Here is a 23,752-nt window from a genome sequence, read left to right on the forward strand (position 1 = left end):
GGGAGAAGAGTCACTTGGGGAGATCCTTGTGATGATTTTCTTCTTTGCTGGCCATCAGAGAGCATTTTCCCTTGAGATTCTTTTTTCACTGTTACCAAAAAGAACATTCTTTTTGTGCAGGAGGACAACAGCAGGTTTATCAATCACATCCTTCATTAATGTTTGTGTTACTGCAATGACCTCAATTTAAAGACCACAAGGACGCAAAATCAAAAGACTATTTTCTATACAATTTTCTTCTGCAGCAATGTATTTGTATTAATCAAAATGTTCTTAAAATGTACATAATTTTCAAAAAAAGTTCACCATGATAATTAAGCACTGGCTTAATACAATATAAAAACATAGCAGTTGTCTCAAAGATTATAAAATCTCCAAAAGCAAAAGTTACATTTTTAAGAACCCAAATGGCTACATGGATATTATCCTTTTGACTTAGCTGAAAAATGAAAAACTAAAACTAAAAACACTGTACAAACCTGGTTTTTCAAGCTTGCAGGTACGTGTGATCCAGTGTCCGAAACAAAAACAGACCATCAGCAATTAAAAAATATTCTGTATTCAAAAATACATTAGCAACACATAACACATTGCTGGTGTTCTTAACATTTGAAGTATCCTTCAGTGTAATTCATGGCTTATACAGTCCTCGACTCCAGGTTGTTCTCATTCTTTCTTTTTGGTGAAGTCATATGGTTTCCACCACTGTGCAAACTGCAACACCTTTTTCCGCTGCTCCTCAAAGTTCTGTCTGATTCCTTTTCTCCAGATCCGTGGTTCCAAGTCCAGCATGCCACCAATAATTTCCTTTGCAAGTAAAAGTAAGATAGATAATGATAAATGCAAAATTACCATATTACTTAACACTATCTTATCACAAAGAAATATGTATTTTCAAATTATGAGTCGTCCATTTTCTTCAAGTGCTAATTAAAACTTGAAATTCTGAAAAATATGCCAATTTAAATATAGAACTGCAGTTGTTAGATAGTTGCCTCAGTAAAATTCCTGTAAACACAGCACATTGATGCACTGCTTAAATATCCTAACATTTCAAGACTGTTAATGCATTAGTGCATTTGTGATTAAGGTAAATTCAGAAAAAGAAAGCTGCCCACTTTGTTCTTTCTAGTGTTATACTTCTCCCCAACCACTCTTCATGTTTTTGCAACACTGACTCTTTCAAAAAATGTTTTCTGTGACATAATAAAGAAGAATCTATTACAGCTCTCCCTGTATATACATTTTACACTATACATACCACGAGCAGCAATTTAATGACACGAGGGTTTTGAAGTAGCTGTATGTGAGTCTGTATGTGTAAGTACACTAATTTATACAAGCAGGTGTCAGTGTACCTATGCATCAATACTATGACCATGAAAATTCTTAAGTAGATGCAAGTATCTTCCATCTATAAGGTTATATGCCTATAATGTCAAATATCAGCAGTTCAGATCAAATGAAAAGAAACACAAATTTAGAATCACAATCTCAGTATCAGCTAGTGAAAAAATCAACTATTTCATTCAACAAGCCAAGACAGAATGACTAATCAAGAAAAGACAGATAATAAACTGAGATAGGGTACATCAAAGTAACTGTTCTGGAAGCATCTTGGTTTAATTACTTAAATTTTCCAAAACAGAGTATAATTGGTAAATTAATCTTTTACATAACAATACCTTTCCAAAGTAATGAGGGAAATTGTGTTGATCTTCAATCACATGAGCAAATCCTCCCTGAAGACCAAAGTCCACAGAAAAGTATGGCAACCCTTTAGGAACCTACACATGCAAAAACACATTTTCAGATGTTTAACAAACATTGTTGGCATTTAGTCAACCTCCCCACAGGGGAATGAATTTGAACATGGTTTTGTAGTTGATAGTATCACATTTTATTTTAAATTACCTCTGAAATCAACTACACATAGGATAAAATTGCAATAGGGAAACAGTAAAGCAATAGTAAAGCAGGTAAGGGAAAGTAACAACATACAGCAATTGGACAAAAAGACACTGAAGAAAGGATGACTGGGGTGGCAGAACTTCCAGAAGCCACAGCTGGAATAGCAGGTATGACATGGGGACACCAGGCCACAGTGTGCACAGTAGACAAATGCCTCCCTGACTCCACATCTCTGAATTACATAAGTTTAACAGAAATTTTAAGATAACCACTAGCAAGCTGCATTTATTAAAGATAAGATGTTGACTGGTAATAGGAAATATTTACCCAGTGAGAAAACTGACACTCAGGGGAAGGGGAAAAACCTTTTTGGACAACAGATTACCAGAAACCTCCTCTATGTGAATGGACAGATATTATCCTTAACTTGCCGAATCAGACAACTTAATAATTCTGTCAGCCTGCAGGGGAGATGCAAGATATCTGCCACAATAAAGATCCTTCAGTCTAACAGAAGTGGATCCATTTATTACTATAGTACTGCAAGTAGTTTCTGCTGTTTCACTGCAACAAATTATTTTTCACTGCTTTAATTTTTGAGGATGTTTCTGTACTGGCAAGATTTACAAAGCCTCCAATTCATAAGCATTTCCTCTGCTATAGTTCAAATAACCATATAGCTTTCAGGAAGCATGTTCCATACATCACTTGAAATATTTACTCTAAAAATAATTAAGATTTAATATAGAGGAGCAATGTAGCAGAGCAAGAAATATTTAACACCTTAAATGGACTTTAAAAAATCATTAAATAATGAAAAATGGGTTGGCAGGTGACACCTTAAAGCAAAGGTTCACTTTGTCTTATTTCTCACAATTTCTGCACACAATCCACCCACTAGGTGATGTTTCAGCCATGTCTGACCTTCCAGCCAGGTACCACCATCTCCCAAAACAACTCCCCAAACTCCCAAACACCAGAGCTCAGTCTCGGAGCCACAGGCATTTATTACCCTACAATAATGTTAAAATCACACAACTTTGTAACCATTTATGTTCAGATACATTATATTAATGTAAAGAACTGTCCTGACTTAATCTGAAAACTGGCCTACCTTCAATAAGTATATAATAGTAACAGAAATGCATGGCTATATAACACATAGCTTCTACCTCAATATTAAAAAGACAGAACTATCTTTGAACCTAACAGATCCAGCATTATTCCTTTAAGATTTGTTTTATATAAAGATGTTTCATCTCAGTATCCAGGAGACAAAGAGGGTACTGCTCCCTTGTTTTATAAAAAAAAGATTCATAATGCTATTTATATTTTCACTTCATAAACTTAGCAACACAAATGGCTGTTCCAGGTTAATGAAAAAGACACATCACATTTGTTCAAGGAAAGTAATTTGCAAATCTTTGATCTACTCTAATTCTTAAAGTTAATCAAGAAAATTATGCCAGTACATGTCCTCAAAGCATCAGCTTTGTTCTTAACTAATGCTGGCAGCTTAGTCCACCAGTTGTTGAAATAAATGAGAATCTTTTTCCTTAATGTCAGTTAAGAGTGCAGACTGGTAATTCTCCTCATACCTATGCCATCTTCTGATGCACTAATCTAATTGTGTTCCCTTTCTTCTCTCTTTGAAACAGTTAGTAATGGAAAAATGTTATAAGAATTTGATGACAAATTCGGGATACAAAACACTTAATTACTTACAGATTTCCGAATATCTTTTGAAGAAAGATCAATTAACTTCTTGTTCATGGACCACTCTTCATCAGACTCCATTATAGCTTTCTGTAAAATGAATTTATCTACAGGTGAAAATAGTCCTTCCTACAGCAAATGAAGAATCAGCTGCAGTGAAGTACATTGTTGTAGCACAAGAAACTTCTTAACAAAGTAACTTTTTTTTGGTAAACATTCTCATTTCCACAAGCTGCTTTACAAAGACATCATATAGTATCTTCAGACCCACTCAAGTCAGTTCCTCTGGTTTTTTTTTATTTTAATTTTAGTTTTGCTTGACACAAACTTCAAATAAAAGGTCACATTCTCTTTTGACTCACTTCATATAAAACCTCTTATGAATTCCTTACACTAAATTACCCTTCTTTCTCTTCTAAACACTAAGAGAAGGATCCAGCTTAGAAGGATGATTGTCCTTAAAAACCCAAAGCTGACTCTGTATTCCCCATAGTATGGAACTGGGTATAGTGTAGGGTAGGTACCTTTTAAATTTAATTTGCTGTGCATTTTAATGGTAGATTCTTCCAAAATAAATGACATTGCATTAAATCTTGTTCCTTCTCTTTCCCTGAGTATTCAAAGAAAACACAAGTTTTACCAGCAGCTGAAGCACAGCAGTGAGATGTAATAGGTGGAGGGTTTCAAATGTGGTAAAAGTTACTGTATTGTTGTTCACCATACTGCTGCCCCACTTCATCAAAACCAAATCACATTATTTCCAGAAAGCATAAATAGTATTTCAAAATCAAATAAAATAATTTACTTATAAAAGGCAAACAATGAGTCAGTTGCTGAAAGCTGAAAGGACTCAGTTCCAGGCAAAAGCCTCAATGAACCTTTTCTTAAAGGGTCAGGGGAAGAGACCAAAAAGCTACAGAAGAAATATCTATCATCCTGTAGAATGTTCATCAGAGGCCTAAGACACATGTAAAATTTGGGCTTAGTGAAATAAAATGGGGATGAAACAATATCTACCTTTGGTATTTCTTAAAATAGGTAACATTATTTTCTCATTTAATGCTTGTCAAGGCACAAGTATTGTGTTTTAAGTTTATGCTACAGGACTCAAGTAAGAAGTACTGCAATCCTTAAAGCACTTCAAGAGACTACAGTTCTCTCATCCTCTTCTAGTATTTTCAGTGCAGTCGGACTTGGGACAAATGCTCAGTGAAAAACAGCTCTTCCACTGACTACCTGAAAAACTGAAGTATTTCACACTGCTTATTTTAATATCAAAGAATATTAGCAGAGAATGGATCCAGAAGAAGGATCAAAAAATACATCTTTTCAAAAACAGCACTTGAATATCACAAATGTTTTCCAGAAATAGAATAATTATGATATATACATTCAAATTACTTCAGAAAAAAACATTTTCATGTACCTTAAAATAGATTGGAGCCATATCTCCTACTTCTTTTGGAAGAGGAATGCATTCATATACCATATGATATCGCTTCTTCATACTCATGTTTGTTTCTAGGAATACACAGTCCAAGTCTTTAGCTTCAAACATTTTCACCAATGCATTTCGGAACATCTGTTTAAAGGAAAAAAAAAAGTGTTTTTAAACCAACTTTGCAGAACTTTCTGATATAATGTATTATTTCACTAGCATATTATATTTGTAATAAACTAACAATAAAATGGAAAAAAGTAGCAATTATATCAGGAAAATTCTGTATTGTTTACTAAGTTGATATTAACTATGTTTCCTCTGATGAAAACATAGGAAGTCTAGGAAACTGTTTTGAAATACAGTATAATTAACACTATAAACGTAGGTTTAAGAAAAACCATATATTTTTACAGCTGAAATGTTGAACTTCTTAACTGTAGTGCTCTATAAAACAACATGGCTTTAACAGTAGGTCCCAAGCTTGCAATTTCTAAGAAGGTAATGACCTGGCTTTTACTGAATATAGTTACAATTACCCTTTTACTACTCCTTCCAATTATACAGGTCAACAAAAAAAAAATTAGAAAAGGAAAGTATTTCCACTAGGCATGCTTGATCTTTAAGTAAAATATTAATAATTGCCTCAAAAAATAAAGCCACCATCTTCACTGTATGGAAGCAAACCAAATGTAATACTCAATACATGTGGCCTCAAACTACATTTACCAGTTCCCTGTCAGAGGGATGAGGTGCTATTTAAAGTGTATTTCAGTTAATAATTCTGATAGCTCCAGTGTCAGGGTCCTGCACACACCCAAGAGGCCCTGCAGCCTCTTCTACCTGCTGGGGCTCTGGCTGCCCATGTAGGTGGGAAGCTCTGATGTGCTGCAGTTATGAACTGGATCAGATCCAGCAGAAAGAGATGGGGTATTAAAGAGTGTTAAGAAGTGTGGACCTGGCGCCCTGTCACTCAGGAGCTGCAATTAAGTCCAGGCTGTCATTTCTGGTCCTTGCCTGTGCTCTTTCAGGGATGCCTGTGCCCAGCCAGGTACCTGACACTTCCTGGCCCTGACTTCATCTCAGACCTAAGCCATCACTGTAAACTTGGCTGGCCATTACTGGGCCATGGATGACTTTGCCTACTACCATGGGAACACTCCTGGTCTGGTACCATGGCAGTGTGCCTTGTCCATGAGATTACCTCCCCCACCTGCCTTGCCCATCACCTTGAAGCCCTGCCTTGCTTTCCTGCAGAGCAGCTGGCTCTGGCTGTTCCCTGGCTCTTGACATTTGGCATTTGCATCCAAGATATGCAAGAGCATCATTCTATAGCTTAAAATGTTCAGATGCTGAACAAATTATCAAGAACAAGAGATGATTTCTGAGAGTCATTCAAACTCATTTTCAAGTGCACATAAGATCTAACTTTCTGATGGAGTGAGAAAGTTTCTGAAAGTTTCTCAAGATCTTGAAAAATACTTTTTAAAAATTAAGATTTTTGTCTTACACATGCTTTTATACCATTTCCACAGTGTAAGCCAAGAAATCACTGAAACTGTAGGAGCCTCGTAGATCAAGGTACCATAGCCCTAAGACTCACGTAATTCACAGGCAGTCCTTTTTGCACTGGTATTTTTTCCCAATTAACAATGCTCAGAAGTACAAACAGCACCATAAAAAGGCTAATCCCATCTAAAAGTTTAAGATTCCTTATCTTAATGTAAATGGAGAGTTGATGAATCAAAAATACATAAACATATACACATCATCAACATCAGCAAGTACTGAAGTAAAATAGAAGGGAAAAAATCACTACCAGGTTTTCAATGCAACAGGACTAGAAATTAAACTCTCCATCCCTTCACCATCCTGCTCAGTATGAATCAAACCAGAAGTCTAAGAAACGTGGCCAAATATATATCTAAACCAGGCATTTAGGCTCTTGAAAGCAGGCCCTTGTGCCCTGAATTTTTCCTCACTAATGAGCTGCTCCAAGCTGTGAGAGGAGAATGCTACCATCATTCCCCTAAAGCAACGGATGAATTACAGCCAGAAGACACTGCCCAGTGCTCCATGACTGATATGGGACTCTACAGTGCAGAGTGACAGGCAACTCAGGCTAACAACTTTTTGTCTTCTCCTTGTCACTCCAGCCACCAGACCTCGACTTCTGAAACACACTGAAGCTAGCAATGTGGTGAGATACCAAAGGCTGACAAAGACCATTACTTACAGCTGCTACCCTGCAGTATTAACTGAAATACAAATCCACCAAAACGCCTAGAATGTCAGCAGATGTTAGCTAACTTCCCCCAGTTGCATTTTTTTGTTTTTAAATAATTGTGCTTTTCCTCCAAATTCTGAGCAGGCCAAAGCATCAAGAGTAATTAGCACTGGAAAGGAGAAAACTATCCATAAGGGGAAGTAAAAAGGCTTGGCTTATGTTTGGATGCACACGACATTAATACATGCAACAGTTCAGTCCACACAGAATGTGTAAAGATTTATATCTTTTCATAATAAAAATATTCCATGCATATTTACTTTGGCAAGTGAGCACGTCAGCATCTAAACAACACAATATGTTAAATTCAGGAGCTTGAAGGCATACAGTATAAAGGAAATTTTTTTGCTTTTCTTCAGAATATCCTAACAAAAAACCCAGCAAAAATAGTGAGCTAAAACGCATACTTCATACAACACTTTGTGAATACTTAAAGTGTGGTTATTTTTTTCCTTCAACAGAAATGAAAAATATGTCTATGGCATCAAAGTTAGTTTAGTCATTGACTGTCTGCTTATACTCTTGCTAAAGCTTTCCAGATTCCTTATTTTGTAATGCATAGAAGTTTGGGGAAATAAAAGTAATGTATCTATCACTTAACAAAATACTTTGATGCAAAGAAATATCTAAGCTGTCTATGAATATATTCATAGGATCAAACGATAATGGTTTTTTAGCAAGTAAAAGACTAGTGTTGAAGACAGGTACTGCATTTGCGTATCTTTTCCTTATCCTATTTTCTTTCTCATGCAATTTAAAAAATCGCAATTGTTTAGTTAAGAGCTTAGAGTAAACAGAAGATCTAGGATAAACATATTTAGCACTTCTCCACATCCTCCTGATCCTACTTGTTGCACTTATTTGCTTCTTATCCAACTTTCTTAGGCCTTTCTGTCGTGTAAGAGAACTCCTTTTCTTTCTGGTTGGAAAGGAACATAATTTACTATATGAAACAACATCAGACATGAGACTCGATGTGGGGAGCAAATTTGAAAAGTCAGAGAATCCATCTGCCAGACCTGAGGCAAGACCAACATTATTTAAATTATTACAAACTTTAAAATGATGCTGGATTTAAATCTCAGCAAATACAACAATGAAGCCTTTCTCCTTTCCCTGGTCTGATATAGTCTCCTATATTTCAATATAAGAGGTTGCAAATTTTTTTCCCCCTTGTAATCATCCTGATGGCAGAGAGTGGGGGATTGACAAACACAGTCAATCTCTTAGACAGAAGTTTGTTATATCCTCTCTTGATTTTCCATCTCCAAAGAAAACAACTCACAATCTTCAAAATGTCCTCATAAAGGAGCTGGAAAGCACAACCCGTCGTGCTTGGCACTTTATTTTAGTAATTCTTTTCAAAAATGGTAGTAAATTGGATGCAAACAGGGATCTGATTGATTTTAAGAGTAAGATAGTTCCCTTTTAATTGATATCCACCCAAAAACAGATTTAAAAATATGAAGATATGAAAATATGAAGATATGAATGAATATGAATATGAAGATATGTAAACAACATATCTGTATTTCATTTTAAGTGATCTGCCGGCTCTGACAATTCTTTTCTTTTCCTTGGCACTTCCAAGAAAATCCTATTAAGCCAGTTATTCTATTTTCTGTAAGGGATTAGCTGTACCTACTTCATTTCCAATAGACATTCCTCTAACATGGTTTCAAAGACCTCCAACAATGCATGTTCTGAAGCATTCCAGGAAACTTCTTCTAGTGCTTAAAAATTGAAAATTTGCTTCAGTATTTACCCTGCCTCTCTTTCCTGTTAGTATCTGACCATTAATTTTCATCCACAATATGAGAACGTTCTGCCCCTTAGTGGAATCAGAATAGAGCTGCCAGACTGCAGATATGAAAATACTCGCTTATGACAAGGATATTATTATCCACAACAAAAATATTTTACAGAAGTGTTAGGAGACAGTTTCTCAGCAGACCTGGATTTCTTCCCAGATGTCTTCATCCAAAAGAGTGGCTGCAGTATGGTGCTGTAGAGGGGCTATCAGGCAGTGACCTTCAGTAAGGGACTGGCTGCTTGGTAGAGACAAATACACCTAGGAAAAGCAAACATAAACTCAAGTGCCCAGTTTTCCAGCATTAAAAACCTTCACATTGCTGAGGCTACGAAAATCATCATTTGCTAAATTCAAACCAACAGAAGCCATTAGCTGCTAATAGCAGCAAGGTATGAGCAATTTTAGTGCTTTTTAAAAGGACCCATTATCCACCAGCAGCTCAAACAAACCAGTAGTATCCAGAGAGCAGTTCCACCACCAAGGCAGCAATATCAGCCTTAAAAACCAACTGGTATCACAGCTGTTTTGCAATCACACTGTTTAGTGCATTCCAGTATTCTTTAATATAGAATGCATTTTTAATAATATGTATGTGTGTGTGTGTATATATACATGCATACATACATACATACATACAGATATATATATAAAAATGTATTCTCTGTGTCATGGTTAAACCTGGCAGGCAGCTAGACATCAAACAGCTGTTCATTCACTCCCTGTTCCCAGTGGGATAGGGGGAGAGAATCCAGAAAAAAAAATAAGAATTTGTGGGTTGAGATAAAGACAGTTTATAAGGACAGAAAATTAAATAATGATGACGATAATAACAACAACAATGTACAAACCAAGTGATGCACAATGCAATTGCTCACCACCCACCAACTGTTGCCCAGCAGCTTCACAAGCACTGGCCAACTTTCCCCCAAGTTTCTCCACTGAGCATGATGTCATATAGTCTGAAATATCCCTTAGGTCAGTTAGGGTCAGCTGTCCTAGCCATGTTCCCTCTCAACTTCTTGAGCCCCTCCCACCTTCTCACTGGCAGGGCAGTATGAGACAAGCAGAAGAGTCCCTGGGCACTACTTAGCAACAACTAAAAACATCAGTGTCTTACTAACATTACACTCATCCTAAATCTAAAACTCAGCACTGTAACAGCTATTGGGAAGTAAAATAACTATCCCAGCCAAAACCAGGATACCTTGTATATTTATTGATCTATTAGATTGATAAACAGATTATATACACATAGATATGCATCTGCATTAATTTATATATATATATAATTCTTAAAAAAAAATAAGTGCAATATACCTTAAAACATATCTATACACCTAATTCCTTTACCTATAAAGAGTTTCAGATCAATTGAAAACATCAATAACAAATGAAAACAGTAGAGAAAAAAAAAGACAAAAAAGCTATATTGAAGTATTTCAGATGTTATAAACCCAAATATTTATGCAACTTTAAAATGCATTAACAGTAGCAGAAAGGTTTCCAAACCAAACTTCTGTCTATTTCAAAAGACTTTAAGCTTACAAATTGAATTCTTCACCTAATTTTCTTTGATATCAAGATACAGTTCTTCACTAGTTCAAATTTCCTCCAGTGAAGTGTGATTTAATCTTCCACAAATCCACCTACATTCTAATCTCTGCACTGAGATCTTTCATTATTACTCCTGTCTTCTACAAACGTGAAGTCCTGACATCAAAGATTAGCTTTAGAATTCATGACAGATTTATATCTTTTCCCTCCTCACCCTTGATGAAGTTGTGGTATCAAATGAAAAAGCAAGGAAAGGAAGATGCAGAACAATAAATCCTTCCATAGAAGCAATTTCATCCCTAATTTTAAACACTCTAACATCATTGGTTTTTTATTTCTACATTTGTGTTAAATTGCTATTTTCTTACCTTGGTGCCAATTGCAATAATAAGATGCTTAGAAAGTTCACTGCTATCAAAGCAGTAGGGGCACTTTTCCATGCATGCAGCGAGTTGCTGATGCTCACGGATTGCTTTTCTTCTTTGTACTTCCTCCTCTTCCCCACTGCGTGCTCTCTTGGCTGCTTTGGAAACAAACATGTCATCCAGAGTGTAGTACTCTCTGTCAGTTTTTTCCATGAGCTGAAAAGATATGCAGAAAAATTGCACGTATTTATAAAATACCAAGAAAAAACACTTAGCTCTTTGTAGTATCCTTCCTTGAGAAAAACATAAAGTACATAAGCAGTAGCATTTCTTCCTTTCATATGGCATCTGCTGCAGATGGATCATCAGGTACCTCTCCTGAGAGCAGTCATACACAATCTTAGCACAGATATTAAAATATAGATATGTGACAGCAGTGAGAAGAGTATATTACTATATTCCATTTCAAATTAAGGGCTAGGTATTTCAATATTATCTTGACATAACTTCAGCTATCTTTAAATAGATGCACAATTTTATATATCATTTATATCATCTATTTTATCCTCTCTCTTCTCCTCCTCTCCCTTTATGACTATCATTAAATCATTTTTTGTGAAATAACTAGACCATGACTCTGCACTTCATGCCAACAGTTATTCTTACCAAGTGAACAGGATTAAGCAATTTTGGGAAGAAAACAGTCTTTGGGAAGAAAACAGCCTTCAATACTAGGTCTTTCTGAGTGCACCTGCTGCACACCACAACAAATCTTAATATATTTTAGGATACTGACTAGGGTAGCCCTAGCAAAGGACTAATGTTAACTGAAGACATTTGGAAGGAATGCTATCATAACTGAAGCACACTTTCCAAATGAAAGAAATTCTTCCAAATATGCCAGGCATAGTTTCTGTAGATAATCTGATACACGCACACACACACACACAAAAAAAAAAAAAAAAAAATTGGTAGAATACATAAGTAACTTCCCCCAAAAAAGACAATAGCCATTGCTTTTCCCAAATACTGCAGTTCTCTAACACAGATCAATACCTTATTTTAAATATGCTCAGTACTTTCCTTATCAAACAACTGAGGAGGAGCCTCCTTAATATTACTTTATTCAGCTATAATACACTTAACTGCTTATGTGCACTTCCTACTGGAAGACATTGCAGACTGAAATCAACATTTCAAGAGTTCAACTCCATTTCAACTCCATTCTTCTCTCTTACTGTAATGCTGTCATTCTATATTTAACAGAAAAACGAGATTCCTGAGATTTAGAAAAAATATGTAGTGGTTTGGGTGTCTAAAATCAAGTCTCTGTAGTTCTGTCATACAAGCATTAAAAAGGTAAAGTTAGACCTGCAGCAGAAGTACTGCTTAGAAAATAGCAGCATTTTGTTATTACTAAACATAAAGTTTGGGATTTTGTTTAAATAAAAATTCTGCCATGAGAATGGAAATACACAGGAAACATGACAGCTGGCAGACTAGAAAGGAAAGGAAAACAAGAGTGGAAATCACAACACTTTGGCTATCAGGAGTATCACATGTAGCACAGAATACCATTACTACTTTGCCCTGCTTGCACTTAGAAGTAGTCATGGAAATTCCTGGTTTGTTTTACAAAACCTCCTTTAAATAACAGTACTTTTCAAAATACTCCACAGAATCCCTTGTGATAAAATAAATATTCATCTTATTAAACAGCCTGGAAGATGCCTCTATTCAAGATGGATAAATTGCTGTATACAACATTTTATGTGGGATCCAAAGGAAAATTCTTAAATAAAAACTGTCAAACTTTTATAAAGTAGGTGCTGTCTAAAATCCAGATTTTGTTTCTTCTGGTCAGTCATGACCAACAGATCACAGAACCATACAATGGTTTAGGTTGAAAGAGACTTTGATGATCACCTTCCTCTAAGCCAAGCTGCTCAGGGCCCCATCCAGCCTGGTCTTGGACACTCCAGGGAGGGGGCATCCACAACTTCTCTGGGAAACCTATTCCAGTGCCTGATTTCCCTCAAAGTAAGGAATTTCTTCCTAACAATTAAACTAAATCTACCCTCTTTCTGTCTGGGGCCATTACCCCGTGGTATATCTGCCTGTGTGAAAAGTTGCTCTCCCTCTGTTTTCTAATCCCCCTGTAGGTACTGGAAGCTGTTATAAGGTCTCCTTTGAGCCTTCTCAGACTGAAGAACCCCAACTCTCTCAGCCTGTCTTCATAGGAGAGGTGCTCCATCCCTCTTTTAAAACATTTATACTTCTATTTGTAAAATAAAGTGCCCAGTGAGTTCTGCCAATTGCATTATTTAGCTATAACTAAATCTCGCAAAAATAAGTGAAAGGGGATTTGAAAGAACAAGAAGAAATCATTTTCTAAAATGCCAGAAGGAAAGCAAGTAATCATTTAAAACCTGATTTCTTTCATACATATATTCTTCCATACTAAAGACAGAGCCAGTACACATCCAAAGAAAGAACTATGCTGATGTATTAGAGTTGCTGGAAAGCTGCTGTTCTGCATCATAAGTGCAGCATTACACCTGCTAAACATGTAAGCCAATGCATTTTGGAAATTGTATATTTAGTTCCCTCACCATGGTTGATATCATCTGGTATCACCCTTGCTGCTCAGGTGCTGCACAGAGATCAGAAAGAAGAAGGAGTCATTCTGATCTATGAGTTTAAAGTTGGGATGTCCTACAATACATCTCTGATTTACCTAAAGCTAACAAAAGAAATTCAGGTCTCTATAGGGGCAATGCATCTGAAATCCTTGTTTCTGCTAGACACTGATCAAAGCCCACAGCTGTGCTAAACTGACATGTTCATAAGACAGATCAGCTCTGCAGTCCCCAGTCTTCTTTTTCCTGCTTCACTTTTCTTTATTCTGGGCTTATCTGCCACATTCTTCCTCCATATACACCCTCTTTTTTTCCAGCTTTTCCTTCTCTTTTGGCAAGCACTGATGAACCAGAGGACACAAAGGCAGCTTTAAGACTCTTAGCATCAGGCAAAATGACACAGCCTCCCACATCTCATAGCATAATTGTGCAACTATGTAATTTCTACCATCCATCTGATTTTCCTCAAGCAGGATGCAGTTTTCATTTAACCAATAGAGAAGAATCACAATTGTGCTTGCCCTGGCCAAGAGAGGCCTGTAATATACAAACACTTAAACAGCAGTCAGGGAAGGCATCCAAACTTCTCTCAGGAGCCCTCTGGGCTTTCATTTGGACAGCTCAAATACATGCAAGTGTGGCTAAAACCCAAGAAGAGGGGTGAGATCTCTAACCATTCAGCACAGGAGTTTAGAAAGAAATCAGAATCTGACTATGCATAAATTAGAATAATTTGAGAGAGGGAAAAATTACAGTGTTGTATTTTCTGATTAAATCCTTATCATGATAATTACCATGAATAATATGAATATATTACATGAATTATTTCATTACATAACATTCTGTTTACTAGATAATTGAAGTCCTTTTTAATTTGTTACGTTAGTGAAGCCATCAGGCACCATGTCATGGGGCTACTTCCTAAAGTAATTCTTGCAAATCTCTGGAAGGTTCACTCCAGGGTCAGCCTCACTTTTCTGCCACCCTACGTTCAGGTCACCAGAACCATATCTCACACAGCTTGATTTTAAACCAATTCTGTTTTTCTCACTCCACAGTAAAAACCCCTGGAGTCTTATACACGGCTGGCTTCCTACACACACTCCACCTCAAGCATGCTGCACGTTGTGTCTCTTATTGCTCCCCCTGATGCTATTACTTGCTTTTTGGGTGGCCCCTTCAAATAAAAAGCCCTGCTACAGAATTTAGTATCATTGTGATACTGAAAGGAAACCTTAAGACACAGAACTCCTAATGATCGAGATTATATTTGTATAATACCTTGAGTATACTTTTTTCCCCTCTTCAAATTTCCTTTGAAATTTGAGGATGAAATGGGAAATTCTATTAAACACAATTAGCAGAGGAACAGAAGATACCTGCATGGTTCCAGTGTGGGCTATTTTCAGCTTTTTTGTACTGTTTCTTTTCTGCTTATTTTCTTACTCCAATTTGTATGCAACTATTGAACTTCTGCTTTTCCTGTTTCCTTGCTAACGCAATCATAGCTAGAGTTACTTCCATATAAGCTAATAAAAGTGCATCTGCTTGAAAAATTTCTGGGAAAAAAAAAAAGTCTATAGATTGTATAAAATGTATCAGTTGGGTTTAAATTGTCATGGCAACACTGACGTCTTTAAATGACAGAGTTAATATTTGTGGAATGTTGTATCATAATATATTTTAGGAAGCTGCAAAGAAGAATAATCTATTATTTTAGAATACAAACCTGAGTGTTATAAGAACACATCTCATCACATTTAAATTTATTCAGCATTTAGCACCTATTCTGAACAATAAAATCACCTCAGAAAAGTTTTTCTGATCTCAAATACTATTTGCTTAAGACAGACAAAAGCAGAATTTTATCATGTAAACCTTATTACAATTCCAGTCTCCCTGTGAACACAGCCATTTGAATTTGTAGGTTTAATTCATCATATAATTCAGTGATTAGGCATTTTCAAAACCTATCACCACACTGAATTAAAGAATATTTCAAACATAGTATCAAAGCATTTTAAGATATCAGTGGACAGAGTTCTTTTAAGGCCTGTGTCACTGAAAAGAAAAGATTACTCACCATGTTGGTGAGCAAGGTAGTTCAGGATTACCTTTGAGTAGCAGAAGTCAAGCAAAAAACGGATGACAGAGGACTGCTTAATGGCTAGGGACCAACCTCCTTTTTGTTTCTGTTATTTGAAATTAAAACTGTAGATTTTGCTGAAAGTAGTTATTAGGACAGATAAAACTTTATATAAAAGTCAATGGCATAAAATGTAAAGCAAACAAAAATAGCTTCAGCCATAGAATCTACCATTAAAATTCTGATTAGCACTTCACTTTACAGTTATTCTTTGCCATACTTTTAATGTCTAGGAAAGACTGTCCTGCACAAGCCTTCATTTGCAACACATTTTGTAATTTTAACATAATTCTGGAAGAATCCTAAATGCTTATGCAGCCGTAACATCTACACAGTTCTTACTGTTCCCAGGTTTTATTCTCTAATCCAGCTGTCACTGCTGTTGACTTGTTTCCACATGCAGGAATAGCTTTAATTTTGTGTCCACACAATATACAAAGAAGGATGTTTAGTGCATTGAATTGAAATGTGGCAGAACAAGGTGCTAGAAATTATTTCTCTTGGGTTATCACAGTAATTTTTTACAGCAAACCACGCAGGTGATCTTTAAGTAAATGTAAAAAGCAACAAGGCACCAGAGCTTTGCGGGCTTTATCATGTCTATTAAACATTGTGCTAAAATTGCTTCACCATGTGAAGAAAGAGAAGAAAAAGGTTCATTACATAATAGCAGCAGCAGCAGCAACGTTTTGCATTTTTCACTTTGGCTTCTAAGTTTTTTCCAAGACTATTATTTTGGTTTATGATGATGGAAATGCAAAAATGTGAACAGGTAGATTTGCACAGCAAGTGAAAATGATAAGGGTGAAAGTAATTATCCATTTTACAGACTTTTACAGGAGCAAGGAAAGGCAATGTGAAAATCTGCTTTTTGCAAACCTATAATACCAGAATACATCTTGGCTAAATCCATAAAGGAAGGTCAGCATTACTAATAAAGCATTTTATTTTTCACTGCTGAATTCCTCTTAGGAATTATTGCAGATGTTTTAAAATAAAATTAATTTCTCGCCAAAATTAAAATGTCCTGATGAACAACACAAATTAATTGTTCTCTCTTTCTTTAAGTAAAATATAAAAAAGAAAAAAAAAGCTTTAGTAGAATTAATATATACAAATACAAGGTTATTTCTCTTGAGGTAATGTTCTAGGAATCAGTCTCTAAACACCCACAAGAATCTATTGACATAAGTGAAAGGATTACATAAGTCTTAACAGCATGAATTTGGGAAAATTGAACCACTTACAACAGTCAGGGGCTGAAGAAACTACAGACAGGGTACTTAAAGTTATCAGTAGTGAAAATCTAAGACTTCACACACATTTTGTACCCTAGTGATGTCAAAAAAAACCAGTTTTCAAATGTTTTATTGACTTTTTTGTATCCTAAAGTCATCCTTCCACAACCACTTTCAAAGGTGAAGAAAATAAAAAGTAGAAATAGTGATTTAAATTGATGGGTTTTTTTTCTTGAGACATAACAGTGAAACATGAACAAATCAAACCCTAGGCCTGCTTTTATTTCCATATACCAAAAAGATTAGTGTTGGGTTTTAAAACAGTTTTTTCACCACTGTAAATTAAAGATTTGGGCCTTTTTCGTGGTATTCATAAAACTGACATAATAGCATGCATGGGATGGCTGTGGGAAATGCAGCATTTCAAACTGCCCACATCAGCCACCTTCAAACAGAGGCCAAAGGGCAACAGGAGGTAAAAGCCTCAAGCACAGCAGGGCTGCCTTAGAACCATGACTACAAAAGTAAGAATGGACAAGAGGGTAGTGATAAGTTGGAATCTAAATTTAAAACAAAGACTCAACAGGTAAACAAACAGCAAGGAGACAGTAAAATCCCTCCATCTCGTCTCGTTGAGCTCTTGAAAAAAGGAGAGGTGGGAAAAAGATTTAATAAGTACAGGTACAGCTTGAACATTGCAGATGTTTAGTCTGTCATTCTAAGTGAGAGTCTGGCATGAGATAATGTACAGACTTTCACTTCCCAAGGGGATTAGACAGAGGTTTCATGAAGAGAGACTTTGGGTCTATGTACTGATATTTCTTCAAGTCCCATTTAAGAAAATAAATCCTTTCATGAATTATACCCTTCTATTTCAAATCCCCTCTCTCTACAAAACTGCAATTATGTTATTATCTTCAATAACAACTAGACTGTATTTCATTTGAAATACCATTAAAGCACTAAATATCAGTAACACTGATCTAGAGCAGAGCATTCAGCTGTGTAAAAGCCAGGAAACATGCTGGTCTGTCATTCTCATTCTGTTCCCATTTGCAAGACCAGCACCTATTTTCTCCATCCTCAACAGCCATGGGACTGGAAGTTTCTTTTGAGCATGGTCTGGGAAAGTGATAGAAGCCCTGGGAAAATATATGAAGGAAACAGTGCCCTAGACAATTCACAGTGATTAGATTAAAGAAATTATTTAACAGAATTTAAGGGACAGGATCTCCTTTCTCCCATCCTAGGTAGGATATAATTTGTAGACTTGCAGCAGTTTCCTCCCACCACTCTTCTGCAATACGACAGATTAATTTTTGTGAATAGTTTTTTCATTTCTCAAATGAAGGCAGAAAGAGAAAGTAATTTGTATGTGTCAAATCTGTGTACTATGTTACCATACTAAAACTGGCAGAAGAGGCTTGTTTGCTAGACTTCCTGCTGGAATAAACCACCTTGCTGAAACGACTGGAGAGATGCAAGAATTTTGAAGACTAACTTACTGAGCCCCAGATCATAATGCAGATACTCCATGTAGTACAGGCTTATAAAGTACATAAATAATCATCTGGAATATCTGAGATCACACCCCAATTTTTCAGACTGCTGCAAACACTTCAGTGGTAACACCGATCTTGTGCTGTGAATAAGAATGCATTCTACAGACATGGAAAGACATGGAGGAGCCAGTTTCTTAATCTAAGATCAAGAAACAACCATCATCTGGAAAAGGCCATCACATTTTGTGGTGACAGGATCTGGGAATCACCTGCACAGAAACTACCAAAAGCATTTTAGGTCTTAACAGCAGTTGGCATCTGAGATGCTTCTTTTTATGAAAGCTGAACAAAAATACCTTCATAACCTAAGTGTAACATTGCACAGGACTGAAGGACTACATTACCATGAATTGCAACAGTAATGGCTTCGATATATCTACTTTGATAACATGTTCCAATACACTTAACCAGTAAATAAATAGTATGGCTCAATCTTAAAAGGTTAGTCAAGAAACTTGTTCTAATAAAATAATGTGATATAGTACGTCTTTGCCTAGTAACAAAAAAGAAACACGTTATGTAGCATCTGATCCAAAGCTCACTGAAGTTATTAGGAATTCAGAGCCTTCCAAAACTAAAATGAACTATTTGCATAGGCTAGGAAATACAATACATTCTTGTAACATTATTAATAAACTCTATCCTTTAAAAAAAACAAACAAAAACAAAATAAGAAAACAAAAACAAAAGCCCAAAAAAAAAGAAAAAAAGCCTTTAGAATGAAACATATTAAACCCTGTTGCTTTCTCACCCAGTGTGACCATTCTATGTTGCAAAATCAATCTCCAGCAATGGCTAAAAGGCATGGGGGGAAAAGCTCATAGAACTGACTCTTCGCTACACGTTTACAGCATTTACTGTGGAAATCCTGAGCCAAAACCCATCTAGATCTCGCTATTCAATATTTAACAATGAAACTGTATTTCACAAAGTTGCTGTATCTTTTTTTGCTCCCATTCACAATTAAGGCCTCCACTGCATTTCATGTTCTACGACATAAGTTCTACAATTACCTTCCATAATGAAAAAAAATCTCAAACCACTCCTTCATGTTAAACTCTGTTCTGTGGCCACTTCCCATATGAGAAATAAAAATAGTTGCATTCTATTAAACTTTTTTGCTAATTGTTCTAGCCTAGCAGCTGCCTTCTACCCATCCACCCACTCCCCCCTAGCTGAAGAAATTTTGTTTACTTAGGTTTTCTTCAAATGGCCACCACTCTGTGCCCCTCATTACAAGGTATGCTTTAACAGCTTGGGTAGCATTCAAGATATGGGCGCACCATGCATTCACTACATGCTCTAAAATGTTCCTTAATTCTCCCTTTTCATAACCTCCAAAATTCTGATATTCCTTTTAATCACACTAGCACTGAGATGATGCTTGCAGACTCACAACTCTCAAAACAAGCATTAACAGCCTCTTGTGTATATACAGCCATGGCCTCACTCAGCTTCAAGATTACCAACATTTTGTCTTTATCAACCCTGTCTTTCATCTGAATTTATTGCCTCAATAGCTATTATGGGATCCCTTTCTTTTTATTTGAGAGTTCTATAGCATAATCTCCTGCATCTGAACTAGACATTTTAATTCCTTTTATACCCATAATGCCTTTCAGATGGCATTTAAAATAGGACAGGCGACTCACATCACTAAAATATGTACGTCTCTCCAGCGACTCTCTAAAGTGGATCTTAAGAATCAGCTCAGACGTTTCACAGTGTTAGAAAAATCCCTGCTTTGTAGTTGGAACTTCTACAATTTACAATTGACAGTCCTGCATAATTATGTAACCATAAAGAATTCCCACTTTCCTCCAGGCCTTCCCTTTACTCAGGCTTCATGCCCTCCTTGATATTTCTAACAATAACATGCTTAATAAAAAAGTCATACACACAACACCTTACCTTTGATGCCATACGCATGAACAATGAGTTTTGATCCTCTGCTGTTCTCATCTTCTCATTTTTGACCAAATCCTTCAGGTTCATACTATCATCATCCTGAAAATACCTTACTCTCTCTTTATCTACATGAGTAGGCATCTGGAAGCAAACACATTAAAAATTAATATTAACCTAATGAGAAAGATCAGCTATAAAATTCAGACCCTAACAATTTCAACAAGTTTAAAGAATCACAATTCGAGCTAAGCAGATCCAAAACAGCTGGGGTAACAGCTCCATCTTATCTAAGGAGAAAAACATCTTTCCCTTCCTCCAATTGCATCAGTATGTCTAAATAAAAATATAGACTCTTCCCGAAGTCACTATATCCTTAACATCCTTAAGGTATCAGAGCTACAACATTATCACTCAGGAAAGATAGACAGTACTTCACTGAAACCGTTAATTCGCTCATAAAAATGAAATATTCTAAAAAGTAATTTTCATTATTGACATCTCTAAAGCTTTTGTAAAGTCATAGGCATTACTGAAACACAGTAATCACAGACAGTACTGAAAACTTGTATGAATATGGTACCTCTGGGAAATGTTGCTATCTTAGACAGAGTGCACAAGACAACAGAGATGTCCCTTAGGATAGGACTAAACTAAATTCGGAAGGAGCACAGGGAGTGGTCATTAACATAAAAAAGGATAGCATTTTCCAAAATGCAAACAACACGAGGATGACAACAAATTCCTCACCCTCTCGTGTCTTTCACTTCTCCACAGCAGTGTTGAAAATTGATCTGTTCTACTAATCAAGAATGCTTGCTAGAATTATGAGGTAGTGTCACCTCCTCTTATCTCAAAAAGATCAAAGTGCTGCTGTATTTACTGTTGGAAGCAAATATCCTAAGAATAAAACACTGCTCCAGCTTCCAAGCTTCTTATTGCTCCCCAAAGCACTTTGTTTCAAAGATTAGTTCATAATTATTATCATCAACAGTAGTCATATTTTTTTATTAGAACTAAAGTGAAATTAGCCCCTGAGACCTGAGTATCTCAGGAAAATCTTTCTTAATTTGGAAATATTCAGCTCTGCTAATCATTGCTATTTGCATAACTTTATGTAATATAAACTAAGAAACTGTGATAACTTTTCTTTGAACGTACATGTAAATAAGCCATAAAGTGATCCGTTGGGAAATGCAATCTGAAAATAAACTGAATATATGCTTAATAAATATGTACTCTAATACTTAATTACAATCATCTTCCAAAAGGAACTTTTTAACTACCTATTGACATTCTGATAAGATACTCATTAATTATGGCATCATAAAAGTAAAATTACAAAATCATTTAAGAATTTCAGTTCAACACTCAGATTTGTAAAACTTACCATCTGTTGCTTTCTTCGTCCTCCTTTTGGCTCCAGTGGCTCCGTTGGTCCCATCACAGGCCATGCCCTTCCACTTCCATCTGTTCTGACAAGGACCACTTGCTCATCTTCTTGAAGGCCTGAAGCCTGTGTCGGGTTTTAAGACATATTTTAAAACAGATGGTACAAACAAGTCAAAAGAAATACCTAATCCATATTAAATAAATGTTTTAAATCCTAAAGATTAAGCAAAAGATTCTTTATATTTTGTGTGTTCAATATAATTCAAAACAGACAGTTTCACCTTAGTGAGGTATTCTTTTTACATTCAAAAAGGAAAAAGTATTAAAAATACATTCAACTAGTTAAAAGCTGAGCTTTTCTTTCTAAAAGAAACAAGTTTGTAATTTTAGTTTTTTGACATAAAGCTTTATCTCCAGAAGACACACAATGTTTCTGGAAGAGTTAAACAGGTAACACTGAATTGATATACACCATCATCATTATAATGTTGTATTCCTGAAAATCATCTGAAAAGCTACAGCCCATTACCACTTCTTTTGTGCACTGGGGATATAGAAAATGACCACCCTCAACTCAATCCCCCCAAAAGTTATAGAACCTGTCTTCATTGAAAGCCCTTCATAGGGGTGTTCTCAAACTTAAATAAAGACATATTATATATATACACACACACAGGGGGGAAAAAAAAGGCAGAAATTCTTCACCAAAAAGTAAGTATTTCACTATTCAAAATATTAAAAATAATTTAAAAAATAATTTAAAAGCCTGTGAACTTCCTCATTATACTCCAAAGATGTTTAGGTAAATAACTTGATTAAATTAGAGCATATAATGGGGTCACTACTTAATCTATGATATTAGGACAGCCTTTGTCAAATCTTATAAACAACTTCATTAATCTCCATTTCAAGCTATTTTCTACCAAACTGCTTTCCACCTGCCATCCTTGCCTAAGGAAAGCTTGTCCCAGAAACCCAAATAAAGTCTGGAAAATCTGTAGATGCTGAAGTATACTTCAACAGCTTAATTACATTTTTCCAAGGAAAGTCACATGAAGTTATAAGTTACGGACCAAAATCAGTCTGGGTAAGCCAGACCTCTCTCTTCTGTAACATCAACAGCAAATATCATTTTGCAAAGCAAACCAAGATGTCCAGCACCACTTTGGCTCCAATAACAATACTGATATTTTTAGAGAACACAACACAACTTATTTCCAGAATCAGCCAGATACATGTTATCTGTCTGTAACCTGTACCTCATGCATTATTTTTTCACATGGTAAGGGCTTTTGTCCCTTTTGGAAGGGAGAGAGAAGCTGGTTCATCCCAATAGAAAAAAAGGCTGTGTGCATTCACCACACACATGTCATGTGATACAAAGGCCACAGCTGACTGACTGAGACACAAACAGCCAGACTGGGGGGACCATGTTTTCAGGTCATCACTATGGCATAAAACCTTACAGCAGATACAGAAAGCAAAGATGAAGTTAACATCAATAAGAATGCATCACAGGAAACTTCTCAAATGCCACAATTCCTTTAAAACCTGGGTAACTTTACAAGTTTGGAGGTTGAACACATAACCATAGATATTGCATGAAAACTCAAAAATCCAGAGCATTGCTAACTAGTCTGAAATGACACAGACCTTTTTAGAGGAAAAAACTCCACCTTGTTCTAAACTCACCATACCTACATGGCCAGGTAGGGATACAAAGCTCTCCCAAGAGGACTAGTCAAATCCACACAGCAGACCCTTTAGAGTTTTCAGTGAATAATCT

At 36.0% G+C, this 23,752-nt stretch overlaps 1 protein-coding gene across 1 annotated transcript in view; it reads right to left on the reverse strand.

The window, feature by feature from the left end:
* Positions 1–232: 232 nt before the first annotated feature.
* CWF19L2 (CWF19 like cell cycle control factor 2) overlaps positions 233–23,752 on the reverse strand; it is a 60,822-nt gene continuing 37,302 nt past the window's right edge. The window contains exons 11-18 of the mRNA XM_014877638.2: positions 21,965–22,090; positions 20,581–20,718; positions 11,088–11,300; positions 9,307–9,423; positions 5,054–5,209; positions 3,637–3,717; positions 1,686–1,787; positions 233–807 (exon numbers count right to left, since the gene is read on the reverse strand). Of these exons, the coding sequence (XP_014733124.2) occupies positions 667–807; positions 1,686–1,787; positions 3,637–3,717; positions 5,054–5,209; positions 9,307–9,423; positions 11,088–11,300; positions 20,581–20,718; positions 21,965–22,090 (1,074 nt within the window). The 3' untranslated portion in view covers positions 233–666. The remainder of the gene's footprint in view (positions 808–1,685; positions 1,788–3,636; positions 3,718–5,053; positions 5,210–9,306; positions 9,424–11,087; positions 11,301–20,580; positions 20,719–21,964; positions 22,091–23,752) is intronic.

The sequence above is a fragment of the Sturnus vulgaris genome, chromosome 2, assembly GCF_052056855.1.
Source record: "Sturnus vulgaris isolate bStuVul1 chromosome 2, bStuVul1.hap1, whole genome shotgun sequence".
NCBI lineage: Eukaryota > Metazoa > Chordata > Aves > Passeriformes > Sturnidae > Sturnus > Sturnus vulgaris.